The 23,871-nt window shown below is 33.5% G+C and overlaps 1 protein-coding gene and 1 long non-coding RNA gene across 2 annotated transcripts in view; one reads left to right on the forward strand and one right to left on the reverse strand.

Annotated features, from left to right (window-relative positions):
* The first annotated feature begins 737 nt into the window (after window positions 1–737).
* On the forward strand, window positions 738–1,194 carry LOC142242545 (uncharacterized). Its single transcript, XR_012724146.1, has 2 exons — window positions 738–935; window positions 998–1,194. It is a non-coding gene; the product is annotated as an uncharacterized LOC142242545 (long non-coding RNA).
* A 2,903-nt stretch (window positions 1,195–4,097) lies between these two features.
* LOC142232019 (uncharacterized) overlaps window positions 4,098–23,871 on the reverse strand; it is a 42,178-nt gene continuing 22,404 nt past the window's right edge. The window contains exons 2-4 of the mRNA XM_075302719.1: window positions 6,590–7,721; window positions 4,308–4,350; window positions 4,098–4,229 (exon numbers count right to left, since the gene is read on the reverse strand). Of these exons, the coding sequence (XP_075158834.1) occupies window positions 4,098–4,229; window positions 4,308–4,350; window positions 6,590–7,721 (1,307 nt within the window). The remainder of the gene's footprint in view (window positions 4,230–4,307; window positions 4,351–6,589; window positions 7,722–23,871) is intronic.

Consider the following 23,871-nt stretch of genomic DNA (forward strand, 5'->3'; position numbering starts at 1 on the left):
GCCAATATGCCCAATAGCGCTCGATATGCACCTATATGGCCCAAAAAGCCAGAGTTTTACACTGCTTTGCTTTAATTTTGTACAAGAGGTAGAATAACGTTCTTGATAAACATGCCAATTTTGGTTCAAATCGGTCTCCTACACCCAGAAAAAAGTTCGAAACTAAAGGAAAAAATTTTCATCAATATAGTTTATCCATTTTATTTCCATTAAGGTAAATTTTTGTGAGAAATAATAAAATTTACTCGATTCAGTAACAAAATCGTAAATTGTAAGCAGTTAGGAATAGTTCATTAACTAGAATAAGGCATGGAATTTTACTCATACTGTTTTCTTCGCTGGGTATAAGAATTTACTACTGAACAAGAAAATTTTATTCACCGATAACAAAGCATTCGTTAAAATAAACAAAATCCGAACTAAAACCAAGTTTCCTCAAAATTAGTAAAATTTCCTATAAAATGATAATTGCGACTTCCTTTATAATAGAAAGTTTTTCATACATACGAACAACACTTGGCATAGAAAAATATTTTAGTTCATTCGAAGTATGCAATCCTTTCAAAACTTAAGGAAACGCTCTTGTTAGAATATAGGAAATTTTCCTATATTTCTATTGTCTACCTGTAATCGATACCTGTCATCGTTTGTGTTTGCGCGTGGGTGTAATCGATATGTTTGCGCGTGGGTTGTTTTTTTAGTTGGAATCGCGTTGTTGTGATATACGGAGAGATTGTTAAAAAATAATATGGTAAAATAATATAATAAATAACAAATAAAATATATAAAATATTTGTTATTTTAAATTAGTGAGAAAATTTTTCGTGTTTTTGAAAATAAATCTATCAATGTTCGTGATGGTGTATAAAGAAAGAAAACACCAGCAGAATAACAACCCTTTCATTTGTCTTCATTTTGGAATCTTCAATTATCAGGTAATATTCAGTGACGCTAACCTTTCGTCACAAAAATGGTTTATGATTTTTTATATTTGTAGGTATGGAAATTGTAAAAGGAGGACAAAATCGTTAGGCAGCAACTTATTAAAAGTGAACTTATAAAAAGTTGATAATTTCACATGGAAATTGGAAATAGTGGAATAATAAACTAATATTTCAATAACAGTCGATGCCGTTGATTCTTAATAAATGTATTCAATATATTAATAAAACATGTCTTTTATTGAAGATAAAATTGCTTATATAAATAAATAAAATTGTATTTAAAAACGAAGGTAAGCAGTTCTAATTATGAAGTAAAAGTTTTACCACAAATATGTAAGATTTGTCCAAATGAATGAAAAAAGTTCAATAAAATCATTCCATATATGAATTCAATTCAGTTAAATTTTTTTCATTCTGTAGGATAGTGGTACATAAATATAGGAAAACGTTAACTAATATATGGAATCCATTATACCTAATTTCTACGAAAATCACATCGTTCAAACAAATAAAAATGTCTTTGGCGCTATACGAAGTTCAACTTTCTTTACAATGAGTTCATTTTAACTTAAAGAAGGGGTCACTTTTTTCTGGGTGTATATATATCTTTCCCCGATTTTCACACATATGACCACAGAGGTTCGAGTTGTAATTCGATTTACGCGAAGTTTTGCACAGGGAGTAGAATTAACATTGTTGCTATGCATGCCAAATTTGGTGGAAATCGGTTCATATTTAGATATAGCTCCCATATATATCTCTCTCCCGATTTTCACCCATATGACCACAGATGTCAAAGTTGTAATCCGATTTAGAATTTTGGACAGGGAGTAGTAATAATAGTGTAACTATGTATGCCAAATTTAGTTGAAATTGGTTCAGATTTAGATATAGCTCCTCAAGGCATTAGCCGACTTAAATTGTATATTTGTATAAGTCTAATAAATTTTGTCCAGATCGAGTCAGATTAAATATAGTACCTAACACATTTGACGGATTTGATTTGGTATCGAAAATGTGGATCTACAAAGTGGTGCAGGGTATAATATAGTCGGCATTTATGTAGGTCGGATGGTATTGCAAATGGGCCATATCGGTCCACTTTTACGTATAGCTCCCATATAAACGGACCCCCAAAATTTGGCTGAAATTTCGTACATGGTGTTAGTATATGATCTCTAACAACCGTGCAAAAATTGGTCCATATCGGTCCATAATTACATATAGCCCCCATATAAACCGATCCCCCGATTTGGCTTGCGGAGCCTCTAAGAGAAGCAAATTTCATCCGATCTGGCTGAAGTTTGGTACATGGTGTTAGTATATGGTCTCTAACAACGGTGCAAAAATTGGTCTATATCGGTCGACAATTACATATAGCCCCCATATAAACCGATCCCACGATTTGGCTAGCGGAGCCTCTAAGAGAACCAAATTTCATTCGATCCGGCTGAAATTTGGTACATGGTGTTAGTATAAGGTCTCTAACAACCATGCAAAAATTGGTCGACATCGGTCCATAATTATATATAGCCCCCATATAAACCGATCCCCCGATTTGGCTTGCGGAGCCTCTTAGAGGAGCAAAAGTCATCCGATCCGATTGAAATTTGTACGTGGTGTTAGTATATTGTCTCTAACAACCATGCCAAAATTGGTCCATATCGGTCCATAATTATATATAGCCCGCATATAAGCCGATCCCCAGATTTGACCTCCGGAGCCTCTTAGAGGAGTAAAATTCATCCGATTCGGTTGAAATTTGGTACGTGGTGTTAGTATATGGTTTCTAACAACCATGCAAGAATTGGTCCATATCGGTCCATAATTATATATATCCCCCATATAAATCGGTCCCCAGATTTGATCTCCGGAGCCTCTTGGAGGAACAAAATTCATCCGATCCGGATGAATCTTGCAACGTGGTGTTAGTATAAGGCCGCTAATAACCATGCCAAAATTGGTCCATATCGGTCTATAGTTATATATAGCCGATCCCCAATCACACAAAAATTGGTCCATATCGGTTCATAATCATGATTGCCACTCGAGCCAAAAATAATCTACCAAAATTTTATTTTTATAGAAAACATTGACAAAATTTTATTTCTATAGACAATTTTGTCAAAATTTTATTTCTATAGAAAATTTTGTCAAAATTTTATTTCTATAGAAAATTTTTTCCAAATTTTATTTCTATAGAAAAATTTTTCCAAATTTTACTTCTATAGAAAATGTTGTTAAAATTTTATTTTGTCAAAATTTTATTTCTATAGAAACTTTAAACCTAATTATATACGTATTTAATCGGCCTTTTTTAGTTTAATATATACCACGTATGGACTATGTGGTATATATTACGGTGTTAGGACGTTTTAAGATACCTTGCCATCGGCAAGTGTTACCGCAACCCAAGATTGTGGATGACAGTCTTCAGTAGAAGTTTCTACGCAATCCATGGTGGAGGGTACATAAGCTTTGGCCTGGCCGAATTACGGCCGTATATACGTGTTTTATTATTTGTAATTAATTCTGTGATTTATACCATCATTTTCGTGCCTGAAGAAATTTCAAATAAAAAATTAATTTCGTGATTGAGTCAGAAATTAGTTTTTCTCCCACATAAACCAATACAGAGATAAGTGTAACATCTCAAAAAGGTTTTCAAAATAAGCCGTTAAGTAGCCTTTCCCTTTCTCCATATTCAAATACTGTTAATGTTGAATAATAAATTTCTCTAAGTGTTTGATAAAATTCATATTTTCCAACCCACATAACTGTATTGTTTATTTAAACTAGAAGCCGAGGAAACAGCGCAATAAGGGTATTTATTCGGTACTCCATCAAATTATTTGCTTCATATTTTGTAAAACAGTGAACTTTCCTCCTATATCCTGTGGAAATTTAACTTTCAATACTTTCGGGAAATAGCTTCGGGGGAATAAAAGCAAAACAAAAAAGTTGGGTTGCTATTCCAATTGGCCATTATTATCAAATATTTTTACAGATGCTTTTTGCTGACCTCGTACTATGCAACTAATTCGTGGGATTTATTTACAGAGCGTTTTTTTTCTCTCGAAACAAGGCCTTTTCTAATTAGAATCATCCTAATCAATTGCTAGTCCGCTTATATTTTTCCCCAACATGGTCATTTCAGTTTCGCTGTTGCTTGCTGTCTGGCCATGATAACCACGTACATTCATTTACATAGCCACCAGGCATCACAAATTTTTGATACTCCAAAGTTAGAAAGCATAAAAAAGGTCCTTTTAAAGTTTCACCGTACTGCATTGAATGAGAGTTAATTTAATTTTTCCTCTAAATTAGGCGCTTTTCTACGCACTTTTCTTAATTTATACTCACTTGTATGGATGGATGTAGGCATTGATGCTGTGATGGCAAGAAGCTGAGATGTTGAAGAGGAGAGAAGAGGGATAGCAAATGTTTAATAGCCCGGCATCAGCAGTATTTCCGTTATATTTTTGTGGCATGAAATACTGTCACTTAATTGCCATAATTTGGCTTGTTAGTCCTTCCTTATTTTGTTTGTACCATCTTTCACCCACACCAATATTAGCCGGATGTGCGGAAGTTTACATGTTTAAATGACATTTTGGGGTGGTGGGTGTCAAGCTTGAAGTGTAGGATGGGTCATTTGAGTTTGTCATACACTAGAAAAAATTTTGAATTGAGTTTAAAAATCATAATCGAGACTGCAATGTACTAAGTAGCTGAATACAATAAACCACCAGGCTAGGTAACCACCGTGGTGCAATGGTTATCATGTCTAGCATACATAGGGTTTTAGGTTCAATCCCAGTTTCGACTAAACCCCAAACACTTTTTCAGAATATCTCCGGGATGGGCTTCCCAACAAAAAATGCGTCGCCAAAAAAGTAATGAAAATGTTCTTTTTGGATCCGGAAGTTTCAACAGTCGTTGCACTGAATTTGCATCACTTTTTTAGGTGTGATCCGAATTCAATGTTGTGAATGTAAATTAAAAAATTCTGCGATATTTTGTAAAAAAATAATTTTTATAATTTTCTATAACTTTTTAATGGATTCTAACGCTAGTTGGAAACGCTTGACCTCAAATATTTTTAAAAATTCACAATTTTTTCAGATTGGATTTAGCAGTTTTTTCGACAAAATTTTAATGATTTGTACTATTTTATGAATTCTTACTCTGTTTTTAACCTATTTGAAACAAAAAAGTTAAAATTACCCATTAAAAATATGAAAAAACCAAGTTATAAAAAATTGAATTAAAAGAACTTCCTGGGTAGTTAAAATAAAGAACATCATTGGGAGTGCATCTTCTGGAAGTGCTTTTAAAGTTGTGCCTTTGGAAGAACTTCCAATTTTTTTTGCTGGGTTATCATAGGACGGAAGTCCTCCATTTCAACAGCCGGTGCACTGAATTTGCATCACTTCTTTAGATGTGATCCGAATTTAATGTTTTGGATGCCGATTAAAAAAATCTGTGATATTTTGTCAAATAATTTTTTTATAATTATTTATAATTTTTAATCGATTCTAACGCTTGTCTGAAACGTTTGACCTCAAATATTTTCAAAAATTCACAATTTTTCAGATTGGATTTAGCATTTTTTTTTTCGACAAAATGTGTATAATTTGTGCAATTTTATAAATTCTTAAACTGTTTTTAACCAATTTGAAACAAAAAAGTTTAAATTACCCATTAAAAATATGTTATAAAAAATTTAATGAAAATAAATTCCTGTGTAGATAAAATAAAATAAATAAATTGCTGGGTATTTTGTACCATTTTATTAATTCTTACTCTGTTTCTAAAGTAAAATTTACCATTCAAAAATATGAAAAAACGAGTTATAAGAAAAGAACCTCTGGGTAGTTAAAATAAAAAAAAAACTACTTTGTCCCGTAGGAACAAGTTCAAAATTTTTTGCTCGGTACATACATGACTCTGAATCCAAATTCACAAACACACTTAAGAAATGCAATTCTGAAATACCATACTGCCTTTGGATGAAGTTAATTGACCAAGACGCACGCAAAGAAAAAAAAACGTTTGGAAAACGTGCACCGAAAACGTTTTTCTTTTGTTACAGTTTTTTGAATTGCTCCGAAAATTTTAAACTTTTATCACCAAAAAATTCGTTTGTTACAAAATTTTTATTTTTTCAATAAAAAAAGTTATTTTTGAAACAACAACACAGTCCATTTCGTTTATATCAAACACTGTTCTTTTCTGACTTTAGGTCTTTAATAAGACACATTTTACAGTTCAAAATTTAATATAGTACAATGTAATGTTGAACATTTTTTCGGAATCTTCCGAACAAATCTGGAATATATGTAAAAAAAAAAACTTATTGGGATTCTTTTTGGCTTGAGGTCATGATAAATGAAAAATGCTGGTGTAGTTGCTTTTTTCAATGTTTTATTATTGAAATATTGCTATTTCGGATATTTCGATATACCTTCGGTGATCATCTTCAGCGAGATATTATCTATAAAATACCATAATTTAAACATTTTACAATATTTACTTTAACAATGGTTTTTAACAAAAATATAACAAACATTTTTCATATTTACGTTTTACAAAGTAATGGACTTTCTCCTTGCAAAGTTCATATCTAACTAAAGCTATCCTACTTATGTTTGTGCCTTTGTATGAGATTTCTATAAATCTGTGCACAGTGGTCTGTGTCGGTTTTGTAATTCATACGTTGGTCAGTGGGAGTGTTTATTATATGTAACATCTCCAATGTGTATCTTCTCTTAGTATTTTCTTCCGTCGTCAGTATTTCAACATTCTTGAAGTTTGGTATGTGTCCTGTACTCGTGCAATGTGCTGCAAGGGCCGTTTTTTGTTCTAGGGGCTTGTTTTTCATCTTTTGGTCGGACTTGTGGGCAGAAAGTCTAGTTTTTAGCTTGGAACTGGTAGTGCCAACATAAGACATTGTACAGGGATTGGTTTCGTCCCCATCACATTTTATTTTGTATACCACATTCGATTTGTCTTCCATTTTTATCTTGGTCTTAGTTTTGCTAAATAAGTCATTTATCGTCCTGTTACACTTTTGCGCTAATTTATAATTCTCCTTTTTGTAAATATTTGATTTTTCAAATCTTTGGGAAAACCTCGGTATATATGTCGTCTTTTTGAAAACCATGGATGTGGCTTCTGGTTTGTTGTGATTCTTATTTACTTTATTTTTCACGTATTTTATGAGATCACTGATTGTGTTATTGGGGAAGTCATTTTGTTTTAGAATCCATCGTATTTTCTTCTCGTTAGTCTTGTGAAATTTTACGTCGCTTATGTTTAAAACCCTATTAATAAAATTGGTAGCAGTATTAATCTTAATACGCCGAGGATGATTGGAGTGAAAATTTATTAATCTTCCTGATGCAGTTTTCTTTTGATACCAATCCAACATTAATTGATTCTTGTGTCTTTGAACAACCGTGTCAAGATAAGGTAATTTTCCTTCGGTTTCACATTCCATTGTGAATTGAAGATGTCGAATAAAAACGTTAAGTGTCGTCAATGTGTTGCTAACTTCGTCTTGATCTATGATGCAAAATATGTCATCAACATATTTAGTCATAAATCTTGGTTTTTTTGCGAGTTTGTTCATTGAGTCGTCCAATAATTTCTCCATTATAATATCTGCGATTATGGGAGATATAGGGGATCCCATCGGCATTCCTTTGGTTTGTTCAAATATCTTGTCGTCATATGTGAAATATCTGGAGTCCTTTATGCATAGCGTCACTATTTCTAAAAATAAATCCATTGGAATTTTGGTAAATTCTTGTATTATAGTCCATTTTTCTTTAATCGTCTCTATTGCTAGGTTTATAGGTACACTCGGAAAGAGGGATATCACATCAAATGAGATTAGCAACTCGTTGTCCTTTATTGTTTGTTTGTTAATTCTTTCCTTAAATTCTATTCCATCCTTTATATTGTACTTTGAGTCATTCGTAAGATTTTTCAATATATTTGATATATATTTTGATACGTTATATGTAGGAGAATTGATGGATGAACAAATGGGTCTTAGAGGTGTACCTTCTTTATGAATTTTTGGGAGACCATATATCCTTGGAGCTGTGGCAGTTTTGCTTGTCAATTTATATTTTTCGTCCATATCGGGCGAAAAATATATATGGAAGCTATATCTAAATCTGAACCGATTTCAATCAAATTTGGCACACATGACTAAACTACCAATTGTACTCCTGCAAAATTTCAAGCTAATCGGGATAAAACTCTGGCTTCTGGGTCCATATAAGTGCATATCGGGCGAAAGATATATATAAGAGCTATATCTAAATCTGAACCGATTTCAATCAAATTTGGCACACATGACTACACTACTAATTGTACTTCTAGTGCAAAATTTCAACCAAATTGGGCCAAAACTCTGGCTTCTAGGACCATATTAGTCAATATCTGGCGAAAGATATATGGGAGCTATATCTAAATCTGAACCGATTTCAATAACCGATTTAGCACACTTGACTAGACTACTAATTGTACTCCATGTGCAAAATTTCAACCAAATTGGGCCTAAACTCTGGCTTCTGGGGCCATATAAGTCCATATCGGACAAAAGATATAAATGGGAGCTATATCTAAATCTGAACCGATTTGGCTGATATTTTTTCGAGACTCATAAAATATTCGGATGTATGGAATTTGAGGAAGATCGGTTGATATACACGCTAATTATGACCAGATCGGTGAAAAATATATATGGCAGCTATAACTAAATCTGAACCGATTCAAAATCAATAGGGATCGTCTTTGAGCCGAAACGGGACCCTATACCAAATTTTAGGACAATCGGACTAAAACTGCGAGCTGTACTTTGCACACAAAAATACACCAACAGACAGACAGACAGACAGACGGGCATCGCTAAATCGACTCAGAATTTAATTCTAAGACGATCGGTTACTAAACGATGGGTCTCAGACTTTTCCTTCTTGGCGTTACATACAAATGCACAAACTTATTATACCCTGTACCACAGTAGTGGTATAAAAAAAAAAACAATTTCTGTAATGTTGGTTAAGCTACACTTGTAGTTTAGTCAATGCATGGTTTTAAGCTGAAATCAAAAAACAACAACAAACTTTATTTCTTTAAATTAAAATTTCTTTTCTACACTTTAAGTAGAATTTGCCTTACTTCAAACTTCAATGAATAAAAATTCAATTAAAAACAAGTATATACGGCCGCAAGTTCGGCCAGGCCGAATCTTATGTAGCCTCCACAATGTATTGCGTAGAAACTTCTACAAAAGACGGTCATCCACAATTAAATTACTTGGGTTGCGACCGATGGCAAGGCATCTTAAAACTTCCCAGCAAAAAAAAAGCGTCGCCAAAAAGTAATGAAAATGTTCTTTTTGGATCCGGAAGTGGTGCAAAATTGACGCAGAAGCGATGAATTTAACATGGACTTGTCATAGGACGGAAGTCCTCCATTTCAACAGCCGTTGCACTGAATTTGCATCACTTCTTTAAGTGTGATCCGAATTCAATGTTTTGGATGTAAATTAAAAAATTCTGTGATATTTTGTCAAATAAATTTTTTTATAATTTATAATGGATTTTAACGCTTGTCGGAAACGTTTGACCTCAAATATTTTCAAAAATTCACAATTTTTTCAGATTGGATTAAGCATTTTTTTCGACAAAATTTAAATGATTTGTACCATTTTATGAATTTTTACTCTGTTTTTAACCTATTTGAACCAAAAAAAATTAAATTACCCATTAAAAGTATGAAAAAACCAAGTTATATAAAATTGAATTAAAAGAACTTCCTGGGTAGTTAAAATAAAGAACATCATTGGGAGTGCATCTTCTGGAAGTGCTTTTGAAGTTGTGCCTTGGGAAGAACTTCCAAATTTTTTTGCTGGGTTCTTAACATCATCTTCTAAATTGTAAGTTAGACCATGCGGGATATATAGTAGACAAAAGAAAGGTCGAGTAAATACGTACATATATATTCAGTTCTTGACCGGTATATATAGGGAAGAAATAATTACGAACCGATATGAACTTCTGTGCGGTAATTATAGAACCAGAATTGAAATATCGGGGTCGCTTTATTTGGGGGGGATATACAATTATGAACACGAGTCTACAAAAAATGGCAGATTTTTTACTGTTTGGTAGAATTCTTGATGTTTTGGAAGATTTTGCAAAATATTCCTTTCCAACTATGAAATGCTTCATAAATTTTCTATAGAAATAACATTTTGACAAATTTTTCTACAGAAACAAAATTCTGACAAAATTTTCTATAGAAATAAAATTTTAACAAAATTTTCTATAGAAATAAAATTTTAACAAAATTTTCTATAGAAATAATTTTTTGACAAAATTTTGTATATAAATTATATTTTGATAAAATTTCCTAAAGACATAAAATGTTGACAAAATTTTCTATGGCAATAACATTTGGTAGATTATTTTTGGTTTCAGTGGCAATCGTGATTTTTCTGTGATTGCGGATCGGTTTATTTGGGGGTTATATATAATATAGATCGATACGGACCAATTTTGGCATGGTTGTTATCGGCCATACACTAGCGAAATGTACCAAATTTCAACCGGATCGGAGGAATTTTGCTCCTTGAAAAGGCTCCGGAGGTCAAATCCGGTTTATATGGGGGCTATATATAATTATGGACCGATATGGACCAATTCTGTAATGGTTGATAGAGACCATATAGTTACATCATGTACCAAATTTCAGACCATATAGTAACATCATGTACCAAATTTCGGTTGGACCCATTTTTGCATGGTTGTTAGAGACCATATACCAAATATACCGCAAGCCAAATCTGGGGGCCCGTTTATATGGAAGCTACACGTAGAAGTGGACCGATATGGCCCATTTGCAATACCATCCGACCTACATTAATAACAACTACTTGTGCCAAGTTTCAAGTCGATAGTTTGTTTCGTTCGGAAGTTAGCGTGATTTCAACAGACGGACGGACGGACATTCTTAGATCGACTCAGAAATTCACCACGACCCAGAATATATATACTTTATGGTGTCTGAGACCAATATTTCGATGTGTTATACACAGAATTAGAAGTTAATATACCCCACATCCTATGGTAGAGGGTATAAAAATCATTGGTACCAAATCATGACCATATTTACTGTGCCTTAGTTAAATTTTGCTATTTATGAGAATCGTACGAAAATGTTCTTCAACTTTAGAGGTACAAAAATTTAAAAAAAAAAAAAATGATTAAAATTTAAACATTAAAATTTATTTATTAAAAAAATATCCCTAATATTGTGTAAATTTTGTGACCTAGAATTAAGGCGACATAATCTTCCATATTAGTTTCCTCATATATTTTCCACACGATTTTCATATGTATGACCATATACGAAAATTTGTATTGGATCATCTTAAATTTTTTACAATGTATATTTTAGAATTCTTCTGACAAATGCAAATTATTTACACACCATGTTTCCCCCGTACGCTTTTGATGTGTATGCAAAACTTTAAAATTTCCTTGTTCACACAATTTCGAGAAAAATAACTACAATACACACACAAATTGGCTTATGTCCGCTCATTTATAATTTTCTTTCGCTGTTGCTGGTTGTGTAACTTGGACCGCCCTTTGAATATTCAAGACAAAAAAGGACATCAATGCAAACACTGGTGTCATTGAGCTGTCAGTCGACTTTGTTCGAGCGATTACAAAATGCTTAATTTGGCTGTTTTTTTTTTAAATGTTTTGTACCGCCTTATGATTATTAAACATTTTTAATATGACCTTTTCTTTGCTTTTTTTGTTTAAGGTTATTTTACAGTCAGTTTTTTTACGCTTGTGATGTTTTGCTCATTTCATTTTTGATTTTCTGCTGAGCGTTAATCTTTAATGTATCTATGAAATTGTGCCTTTTGTGTTGAAGTTTTTGGTTGTGACTGCTGATAGTCCTATCAGAAGTTAAAGTCAGGGATGACATACACTGAAAAAAAAATATTGTCGTGAGGCTAAAGATTTTCTGTTCTTTAAAATGGAAATTCGATTTTTGCTTAGCATACACCCAGAAAAAAGTGCCTTCGAAACTAAAGGAAAAAAATTTCATCAATATAGTTTATCCATTTTATTTCCATTAAGGTAAATTTTTGTGAAAAATAATAAAATTTACTCGTTTCAGTAAAAAAATCCTACACTCAAAAAAAAGTGAACTCTCTATTTCACTAAAGCCAATTTAACTTTCGTTTAGTTCATGGAATTATTATGTTTGGAGAAAGTTTCATCTACTCTAATAATTTTTTGTGTACTTTAGTTAAATTAACTAAAACCGAGAAAAAAATATACACAAATGAAGGATAAAGATTAACTAAATTCGTGTCTTCCACAAAATAGTTCAATATTTCTTTAAATTTGTAAATTTTACTACAAATACGTTCATCATGAACTTCGTATGTCACTAAAGACATTCTTGCAATTTTGAACTCCAATTTTTTCCTTCAAACTACAAAATTTTCTTTAACAAGTGAAAAAACTTAATTATGTCTAATAAATTTTCTTGAATTTGTCGAAAAATATTAACTTATTTTTATGACATCGGCGTGATGCCAGCGTTTGTTATACTGTTTAGTTAAAATTTTCTAAAAATATTCAAAATTTTCTAAAATTAACCGAAATTGTTCTTCCTGGTGGGTTCACTGTTTTTTCAGTGTAAACTGTAAGCAGTTAGGAATAGTTCATTAACTAGAATAAGGCATGGAATTTTACTCATACTATTTTCTTCGCTGAGTATAAGAATTTACTACTGAAAAAGAAAATTTTATTCACCGATAACAAAGCATTCGTAAAAATAAACAAAAACCGAACTAAAACCAAGTTTCGTCAAAATTAGTAAAATTTCTTATAAAATGATAATTGCGACTTCCTTTATAATAGAAAGTTTTTCATACATACGAACAACACTTGGCATACAAAAATATTTTAGTTCATTCGTACTAAGAAGTATGCAATCCTTTCAAAACTTAAGGAAACACACTTGTTAGAATATAGGAAATTTTCCTAAATTTCTATTGTCTACCTGTAATCGATACCTGTCATCGTAATCGATGTGTTTGCGCGTGGGTGTAATCGATATATTTGCGCGTCGGTTGTTTTTATACCCTCCATCATAGGATGGGGGTATATTAACTTTGTCATTCCGTTTGTAACACATCGAAATATTGCTCTAAGACCCCATAAAGTATATATATTCTGGGTCGTGGTGAAATTCTGAGTCGATCTAAGCATGTCCGTCCGTCCGTCCGTCTGTTGAAATCACGCTAACTTCCGAACGAAACAAGCTATCGACTTGAAACTTGGCACAAGTAGTTGTTATCGATGTAGGTCGGATGGTATTGAAAATGGGCCATACCGGTCCACTTTTACGTATAGCCCCCATATAAAGGGACCTTCAGATTTGGCTTGTGGAGCCTCTAACAGAAGCATATTTCATCCGATCCGGCTGAAATTTGGTATATGGTGTTGGTATATGGTCTATAACAACCACGGAAAAATTGGTCCACATCGGTCCATAATTATATATAGCCCCCATATAAACCGATCCCCAGATTTGGCTTGCGGAGCCTAAAAGAGAAGCAAATTTCATCCGATCCGGCTGAAATTTGGTACATGGTGTTGGTGTATGGTCTCTAACAATCATGCAAAAATTGGATCACATCGGTCCATAATTATATATAGCCCCCATATAAACCGATCTCCAGATTTGGCTTGCGGAGCCTCAAAGAGAAGAAAATTTCATCCGATCCGGCTGAAATTTGGTCCATGATGTTGGTATATGGTCTCTACCAACCATGCAAAAATTGGTCCATATCGGTCCTTAATTATATATAGCCCCCATATAAACCGATCCCCAGATTTGGCTTGTGGAGCCTCTAAGAGAAGCATATTTCATCCGATCCGGCTGAAATTTGATACATGGTGTTGGTATATGGTCTCTAACAACCATGCAAAAATTGGTCCACATCGGTCCATAATTATATATAGCCCCCATATAAACCGGTCTCCAGATTTGGCTTGCGGAGCCTCAAAGAGGAGCAAATTGAATCCGATCCGGCTGAAATTTGGTACATGATGTTGGTATATGGTCTCTAACAACCATGCAAAAATTGGTCCACATCGGTTCATAATTATATATAGACCCCATATAAACCGATCTCCACATTTGGCTTGCGAAGCCTCAAAGAGGGGCAAATTGCATCCGATCCGGCTGAAATTTGGTACATGGTATTGGTATATGGTATCCAAGAACCGTGCAAAAAGTGGTCCACATCGGTCCATAATTATATATGGCGCCCATATAAACCGATCCCCAGATTTGGGTTGCGGAGCCTCAAAGAGAAGCAAATTTCATCCGATCCGCCTGAAATTTGGTACATGATATTGGTATATGCTTTCTAACAACCATGCAAAAATTGGTCCACATCGGTTCATAATTATATATAGCCCCCATATAAACCGATCTCCAGATTTGGCTTGCGAAGTCTCCAAGAGAAGCAAATTTCATCCAATCCGGTTGTAATTTGGAACATGGTGTTAGTATATCATATTTAACAACCGTGCCAGAATTGGTCCATATCGGTCCATAATTATATATAGCCCCCATATAAAACATTCTCCAGATTTGACCTCCGGAGCCTCTTGGAGGAGCAAAATTCATCCGATCCGGTTCAAATTAGACACGTGGTGTTAGTATATGGTCGCTAACAACCATACCAAAATTGGTCCAATCACGCAAAAATTGGTCCATATCGGTTCATAATCATGGTTGCCACTAGAGCCAAAAATAATCTACCAAAATTTTATTTCTATAGAAAATTTTGTCAAAATTTTATTTCTATAGAAAATTTTGTCAACATTTTATTTCTAGAGAAAATTTTGTTAAAATTTTATTCGGTTCATAATAAAATTTTCATCATTGTCAAAATTTTATTTTTATAGAAAATTTTGTCAAAATTTTATTTCTATAGAAAATTTTGTTCAAATTTTATTCGGTTCATAATCATGGTTGCCACATCGAATCTACCAAGATTTGATTTCTATAGAAAATTTTGTCAAAAGTTGATTTCTATAGAAAATTTTGTTAAAATTTTATTTCTGTAGAAAATTTTGTCAAAATTTTCTTTCTATAGAAAAATTTTTCAAAATTTTCTTTCTATAGAAAAATTTGTCAAAATTTTTATTTCTATAGAAAATTTTGTGAAAATTTTATTTCTATAGAAAATTTTGTTAAAATTTTATTTCTATAGAAAATTTTGTCAAAATTTTATATCTACTTTGTCAAACTGAATTATATACGTATTGGATCGATTTTTTTTGATTTAATATATACCACGTATGGACTTACATACAATTTTGAAGATGGTGTTAGGAGGTTTTAAGATACCTTGCCATCGGCAAGCGTTACCGCAACTTAAGTAATTCGATTGTGGATGGCAGTGTTTAAATGAAGTTTCTACGCAATCCATGATGGAGGGTACATAAGCTTCGGCCTGGCCGAACTTACGGCCGTATATACTTGTTTTAGTTGGAATCGCGTTGTTTTGGTATACGGAGAGATTGTTAAAAGATAATATGGTAAAATAATATAATAAATAACAAATAAAATATATAAAATATTTGTTATTTTAAATTAGTGAGAAAAAATTTTCGTTTTTTTTAAATAAATCTATCAATGTTCGTGATAGTGTATAAAGAAAGAAAACACCAGCAGAATAACAACCCTTTCATTTGTCTTCATTTTGGAATCTTCAATTATCAGGTAATATTCAGTGACGCTAACCTTTTGCAACAAAAATGTTTTATGATTTTTTTTATATTTGTAGGTATTGAAATTGTAAAAGGAGGACAAAATCGTTAGGCAGCAACTTATTAAAAGTGAAAAGTACAAGAAGAAGAAAAAGTGCGTTTTACAGTTGATAATATCACACGGAAATTGGAAATAGTGGAATAATAAACTAATATTTCAAAGAGATTCGATGCTGTTGATTCTTAATAAATATATTCAATATATTAATAAAACATGCCTTTTATTGAAGATAAAATTGCTTATAGAAATAAATAAAATTGTATTTAAAAACGAAGGTAAGCAGTTCTAATTATGAAGTAAAAGTTTTACCACAAATGTGTAAGATTTGTCGAAATGAATGAAAAATTTCAATAAAATCATTCCATATATGAATTCAAATTAGTTAATTTTTTTCATTCTGTAGTATAGTGGTATATAAATATAGGAAAATGTTAACTAATATATGGAATGCATTATTCCTAATTTCTACGAAAATCACATCGTTCAAACAAATAAAAATGTCTTTGGCGCTATACGAAGTTCAACTTTCTTCACAATGAGTTCATTTTAACATAAAGAAGGGGTCACTTTTTTCTGGGTGTAGATGACGCTTTTCTGATACTCGTATAAAGTGTTTTTTCCTTGACCAAAAGTCAATAATCTTTTCAATGAAATTATTTTGTTTTTATAGCTAAGTACTCCGACCTAAAGATGGGTAAATTTATATCAATGAAAATTTGGTTTGACTAAGTTTAACTTGACTTTATAATCCTCAAAATTAATGAAATTGTCTTTAAGTTTATTGTCTTTTTACATCTTGATTCAAAGCAAAAAAAAAAAAAATCACAAATTGGAGACAATTTCATAAATACTAATTCAAAAAATTCAAAATTCTGGCTAATTGCATTTCCCCCACATGTTTCTCACTTAACACAATAATGGCGCTATTGTCCTGAAATTTCGCACAGATTCGTTTTTTGTTTGCAGGCAGGTCAAGATCGGTTCAAGTTTTGATATAGTCCCCATATAAAGCGACCTCCCGATTTGGGGCCTTGGGCTTATAAAAACCGTAGTTTTTATCCAATTTGCCTGAAATTAGAAATCTAGAGGTATTTTAGGACCATCAAAAAGTGTACCGAAAATGGTGCCTATCGATCCATGTTTTGGTATAGCACCCATATGGACCGATTTCTCGTATTTGCTTCTTGGGCGTCTAGAGAGTTTATTTTCTATCCGATTTGCCTGAAATTGAAAATCTAGAGGTATTTTAAGACCACAAATTGGTGTGTCGAAAATGGGGGTATCGGTCCATGTTTTGATATAGCCCCTATATAGGCCGATTTTACTTTTTGGGCGTCTAGAAACAATTCGATTTGCCTGAAATTGGAAATCAAGAGGTATTTTGGGACCATAAAGAGATGTGTCGAAAATGGTCAGTATCGGTCCTTGTTTTGGTATAGCCCCCATATGGACCGATTTCCCGATTTTGCTTCTTGGGCATTTAGAAACTGTATTTACAATCCTATTTGCCTGAAATTGGAAATCTACACCACAAATTGGTGTGTCGAAAATGGGGTGTATCGGTCGATGTTTTGGTTTAGCCCCCATATAGACCGATCTCCCGATTTTACTTTTTGGGCGTCTAGAAATTATATTTACAATCCGATTTGTCTGAAATTGGAAATCTAGAGGTATTTAAAGACCACAAATTGGTGTGTCGAAAATGAGGTGTATCGGTCCATGTTTTGGTATAGCCCCTATATAGACCGATCTCCCGATTTCACTTCTGGGGCGTCTAGAAACTGTATTTACAATTCGATTTGCCTGAAGTTAGAAATCTAGAGGTATTTTGGGACCATAAAGAGGTGTGTCGAGAATGGTCCGTATCGGTCCATGTTTTGGTATAGCGCCCATATAGGCTGATCTTCCGATTTTACTTCTTGGGCTTGTAAAATTCGTAATGTTTACCCAATTTGTCTGAAATTTGAATTCTAGAGGTATTTGAGGACCTTTAAGAGGTGTGTCCAAAATGGTGAGAATTGGACCATGTTTTGGTATAGCCCCCATATAGACCTACCTCTGGAATTTATTTTTCGGGTTGTTAGAATCTGTAGTTTTTATCCACTTTGCCTGAAATTGGAAACCTAGGTCTTTTAGGACCACAAATATGTCTGTCAAATGTCGTGTATATTGAGCCATGTTTTAGTATAGCCCCATATAGACCGATCTTCCGATTTAACTCCTTGGGTTCTAGAAACCGTAGTTTTTATCCGATTTGCCCGAAAATGTAAATATACTGGTATTTTAGACCCTCAAAAATCTGTATCGAATTTATTTTTACCGGCCCATTAAGTAAGGCATCGATATAGACCGATTTCACTTCTTGAGGGTATAGCAGGCGCAATGATCATAAAAATTGCTTGAAACTGAAAGTAAAATTTCAAGATTTTATTCCTCGTAATCATTTAAATAATGGCGTCAAAATCTACAGATTTAATATTTCAAATCGAGGCTTTATTTCATCATTTAGACGATATGTTTATGGTTTCTGTAAAACTCAAACAAAATTGTTTCTTATAAATCTAGAATCTGATCTAGTCTTCAAAGGTAGAATATTAAAATTTATCTTTGGGAAGCGTAGTGGTTGAACTGATCTGCTTGGGAGACTATCTGCCATAAAATCCCCTGAAATTCTATATATTTTCAAGTAACCCGCTACGGCGAAGAGTTTTCAAAGTAAACTAAAGGGTGATTTGTTAAGAGCTTGATAACTTTTTTTTTAAAAAAAAACGCATAAAATTTGCAAAATCTCATGGGTTCTTTATTTGAAACGTTAGATTGGTCCATGACATTTACTTTTTGAAGATAATTTCATTTAAATGTTGACCGCGGCTGCGTCTTAGGTGGTCCATTCGGAAAGTCCAATTTTGGGCAACTTTTTCGAGCATTTCGGCCGGAATAGCCCGAATTTCTTCGGAAATGTTGTCTTCCAAAGCTGGAATAGTTGCTGGCTTATTTCTGTAGACTTTAGACTTGACGTAGCCCCACAAAAAATAGTCTAAAGGCGTCAAATCGCATGATCTTGGTGGCCAACTTACCGGTCCATTTCTTGAGATGAATTGTTCTCCGAAGTTTTCCCTCAAAATGGCCATAGAATCGCGAGCTGTGTGGCATGTAGCGCCATCTTGTTGAAACCACATGTCAACCAAGTTCAGTTCTTCCATTTTTGGCAACAAAAAGTTTGTTAGCATCGAACGATAGCGATCGCCATTCACCGTAACGTTGCGTCCAACAGCATCTTTGAAAAAATACGGTCCAATGATTCCACCAGCGTACAAACCACACCAAACAGTGCATTTTTCGGGATGCATGGGCAGTTCTTGAACGGCTTCTGGTTGCTCTTCACTCCAAATGCGGCAATTTTGCTTATTTACGTAGCCATTCAACCAGAAATGAGCCTCATCGCTGAACAAAATTTGTCGATAAAAAAGCGGATTTTCTGCCAACTTTTCTAGGGCCCATTCACTGAAAATTCGACGTTGTGGCAGATCGTAAGTCTATTCATGATGAAATGTCAAAGCATACTGAGCATCTTTCTCTTTGACACCATGTCTGAAATCCCACGTGATCTGTCAAATACTAATGCATGAAAATCCTAACCTCAAAAGAATCACCCTTTATTATATTTGATTCATGGTGGTGGGTATTTAAGATTCGGCCCGGCCGAACTTACTACACGCAAAGAAAAAAAAACGTTTGGAAAACGTGTACCGAAAACGTTTTTCTTTTGTTAGAGTTTTTTGAATTGCTTCGAAAATTTTAAACTTTTATCACCAAAAAAATTCGTTTGTTACAAAATTTTTATTTTTTCAATAAAAAAAGTTATTTTTGAAACAACAACACAGTCCATTTCGTTTATATCAAACACTGTTCTTTTCTGACTTTAGGTCTTTAATAAGACACATTTTACAGTTCAAAATTTAATATAGTACAATGTAATGTTGAACATTTTTTCGGAATCTTCCGAACATATCTGGAATATATGTAAAAAAAAAAAACTTTGGTCGAAGCAGGGATCGAACCCACGACCCTTGGCATGCAAGTCAGACGTAGCAACCACTGCACCACGGTGCCAAACTAAATGTTTATTTCTGTTAAATAAACTTTGTTTATTCGGTTCGTGGGCGCCGCAAGCTATGCTATATAAATATAACTTATATGGATATTTATCTATTGATGACCATAACAGGTACATAGCTCAGTGGTTAGTGTGTTGGCTTACAAAGTGCATGGTCCGCGGTTCGATTCTCCGTCCAGGCGAAAGGTAAAAAAAATTTAAAAATTTATAAAATCGTGTAATTTCTTCTACATTGTTGGTATTACAGGAAAAGGTGTTAAGAACTAAAAAACATCGTGGATGTGAGAAAGATGTGAGGGAAAATGCAATTAGCAAGAAAATGATGTTTTTTTTTTGAGTTTGTCCTTATGAAATTGTTTTTACATCCTGGAAAAGAATAAACGTTTATCACAAAAAGTATATACTTTTCTCCCAAATACACTTCCTTACAGCGAACAGCAAATGAGAAATGAACTTTGTTTGTCTAAAATTTCGTTTGGGAGGAAAGAATTATTTTTTTGCGTGTACTGTATGTACTTGTTTAAATATTACCTTTAGCCTGTACGGAAAAGCGAACCGCGGACCATACAGTCTCTAAGCCAACACAGCTATCATTGTCAGCAACAGACAAGCAACGCATACAGTTAAGCAGCTATAATTATAAAGAATAGTTTTGGGTGCCTTCGAGCCGATGTAAAAAAAAAAAAAAAACTTTATTTAACAGAAACGTACCTTTAGGTGGCCACCGTGGATCAATGGTTAGCATGCCCGCCGTGAACACCAAAAGGTTTTTGTTTTTTGGAAACGGAAATAATGTCATTTTACATATATTCCAAAAATGTTCGGAAGATTCCGAAAAGATTTTCGATGTTAAGGTCAGTATTATATCCGCTTTGAAAATTTCGCGGTTACTTTATTAGAACAGTTCAATATAAATAAAGCAGACAAATTAACTTAATTGATGTGAAGTTTCTTGTTCCTCTAGATTTCGGCAAGACTTTACAGAAATATGTTCGTTTTCATTTATAATTTTGATTATTTCAGGAAAAGTAATCGCGAAAATAAAGTGATTTTCAACTCGAAAACCGAACATAGTACCCACCTTTTCATACTACTATATTAAATTTTTACTATGAAACTTCAAAATGTGTCTTATTAAAGGCTTAAAGTCAGAAAAGAACAGTGCTTGATACTAATGAAATTAACTGTGCTTTTGGAACAAAAATTATTGTTATACCCACCACCATAGAATGGTGACGGGGGTATAATAAGTTTGTCATTCCGTCTCCGAATGTAAAGTATATATATTCTTGATCAGGGAGAAATTCTAAGACGATATAATCATGTCCGTCTGTCTGTCTGGCTGTCTGTCTGTTGTAATCACGCTACAGTCTTCAATAATGAAGCAATCATGCTGAAATTTTGCACAAGCTCGTCTTTTGTCTGCAGGCTGGTCAAGTTCGAAGATGAGCTATATCGGTCCAGGTTTTGATATAGCCCCATATAAACCGACCTCCCGATTCGGGGTCTTGGGCTTATAGAAATCGTAGTTTTTATCCAATTTACCTGAAATTTGAAATCTAGAGGTATTTTATGACCATAAAGAGGTGTGTCAAAAATGGTGAGCATCGGTCAATGTTTTGGTATGGTCCCCATATAAACCGACCTCCCGATTTGGGGTCTTGGGCTTAAAAAAAACCGTAGTTTTTATCCAATTTGCCTGAAATTGAAAATCTAGAGGTATTTTAGGACCATAAATAGGCGTGCCGAAAATGGTGAGTATTGGTCCATGTTTTGGTATAGCCCCATATAGACCGATTTCCAGATTTTAGTTCTTGTGATTCTAGAATCCGAAGTTTTTATCCAATTTGCCTGAAATTGAAAATCTGGAGGTATTTTTGGACCATAAAGAGGTGTGCTGAAAATGGTGAGTATCGGTCCATGTTTTGGTATATCCCCAATAATGACCGACCTTCGGATTTTATTTCGTGGGATTATAAAAATAAAAACCAATTTGTATGAAATTCGAAATCTAGAATTATTTTTGGATCATAAAGAGATACGCCGAAAATGGTGAGTATCGGTCAGTGTTTTAGTATAGGCCCCATAAGAACGATTTCCCGATTTAACTCCTTGGGTTTCTAGAAACCGTAGTTTTTATCCGATTTTCTTGAGGGTATAGAAGTCGCCCCGATCATGAAAATTGCTTGAAACTCAATGTAAAATTTCCAGATTTTACTTCTCGGGTGAAAATCTACAGATTTAAGATTTCAAATCCAGACGTTATTTTATAATATTCGTGCACAAGAGATGTTAATGATTCCTCTACAACAAAATTGGTTCTTACAAATCCAGAATCTAATATAGTCTTCATAGGTAAAATCTTTAAATTTATCTCCGGGAAGTGTATTGGTTGAACTGCTCTGCTTGATTTGTCCTCAAACCCTCCTGAAATTTCAAAGGAAACCCTAATATTTGATTCATGGTGGTGGGTATTAAAGATTCGGCCTGGCCGAACTTACGGCCGTATAACATATACTTGTTTTTTATTACAAAAATAAAAATTATGTAAGAAAAACCATTTCTTGGTGATAAAAGTTAGAAATTTTCGAAAAAATTTAAATCACTCTAACAGAAGAAAAACGAAAAGCGTGTATGGAAGTTCTTTTGAGAAGGTTTTGAAAATTACGATAAATTCAATGCAAAATCAATGCAAAGGATCCAACAACGGACTACTTCCGTCCTATATATGTTAAGCCCATGTAAACTTCATTGGAGATGATTCACGTTTGCATTACTTTCGGATCACAAATTGGGGATTCAAACTACTTTTTTTTAGCTTTTTTTTGTGCTGTGAAGTCTTAGCCTATATATGAAGCTTTTTTATCTTTAATTTAAATATTCAATATATCAGTTAATTTAAAGCTTATTTCTTTAAATAAAAAATGTTTTTCTTTACTTTAAGGACATGCGATATTATAGGAGGGACGCAATTTTTCTAAATTTAATGACAAATATTTTTAAACAAAGACTATGAACTTTGTTATAATTAAATTATCTTTATTTGTAAGAAATTTGTCCTTTATGTTGTATGAATTGCGTGTCCTAAAATTTAGGTTGCATAAAGCAGAAACACGTATATATAGGGTCATAAGTTCGACCAGACCGAATCTTATGTACTCTCCACTATGGATTGCGTAGAAGGTTTTACTAAAGACTGTCACCCACAATTTACTTGGGTTGTGGTAACAGTTACCGATGACAAGGTATATAAATAAATAAATAAATAAATAAAAAATAAATATTAAACTTCCTAAACATTGTCTTCTACATTGTATGTTAGTCTATATATGTAATAAATACCTATATATGTTTCTTTAGTTCTTGATAGTTTTATATAGAGGAGTTTTTAAATAATTGTGGTCAAATTTGTAGATCGGTTTATGACTTGTGGCACGGTGCGTTGTCTTGGTGGAACAACACATTTTTCTTCTTCATATGGGTCCGTTTTGCCCCGATTTCGACCTTCAAACGCTCCAATAACGCAATATAATAGTCACTGTTGATGGTTTTTCCCTTCTCAAGAAAATCAAATTATTCCATGCGTATTCCAAAAAACAGAGGCCATTACTTTGACAGCGGACTTTTGAGTCTTTCCACGCTTCGGAGACGGTTCACCGGTCGCTGTCCACTCTGCCGACTGTCGATTGGACTCAGAAGTGTAGTGATGGAGCCATGTTTCATCCATTGTCACATATCGACGGAAAAACTCGGGTGTATTACGAGTTAACAGCTGCAAACACTGCTCAGAATCATCAACACGTTGTTGTTTTTGGCCAAATGTGAGTTCGCGCGGCACCCATTTTGAACAGAGCTTCCGCATATCCAAATATTGATTAATGATATGACCAACACGTTCCTTTGATATCTTTA

Source organism: Haematobia irritans, chromosome 1, assembly GCF_050003625.1.
Source record: "Haematobia irritans isolate KBUSLIRL chromosome 1, ASM5000362v1, whole genome shotgun sequence".
NCBI lineage: Eukaryota > Metazoa > Arthropoda > Insecta > Diptera > Muscidae > Haematobia > Haematobia irritans.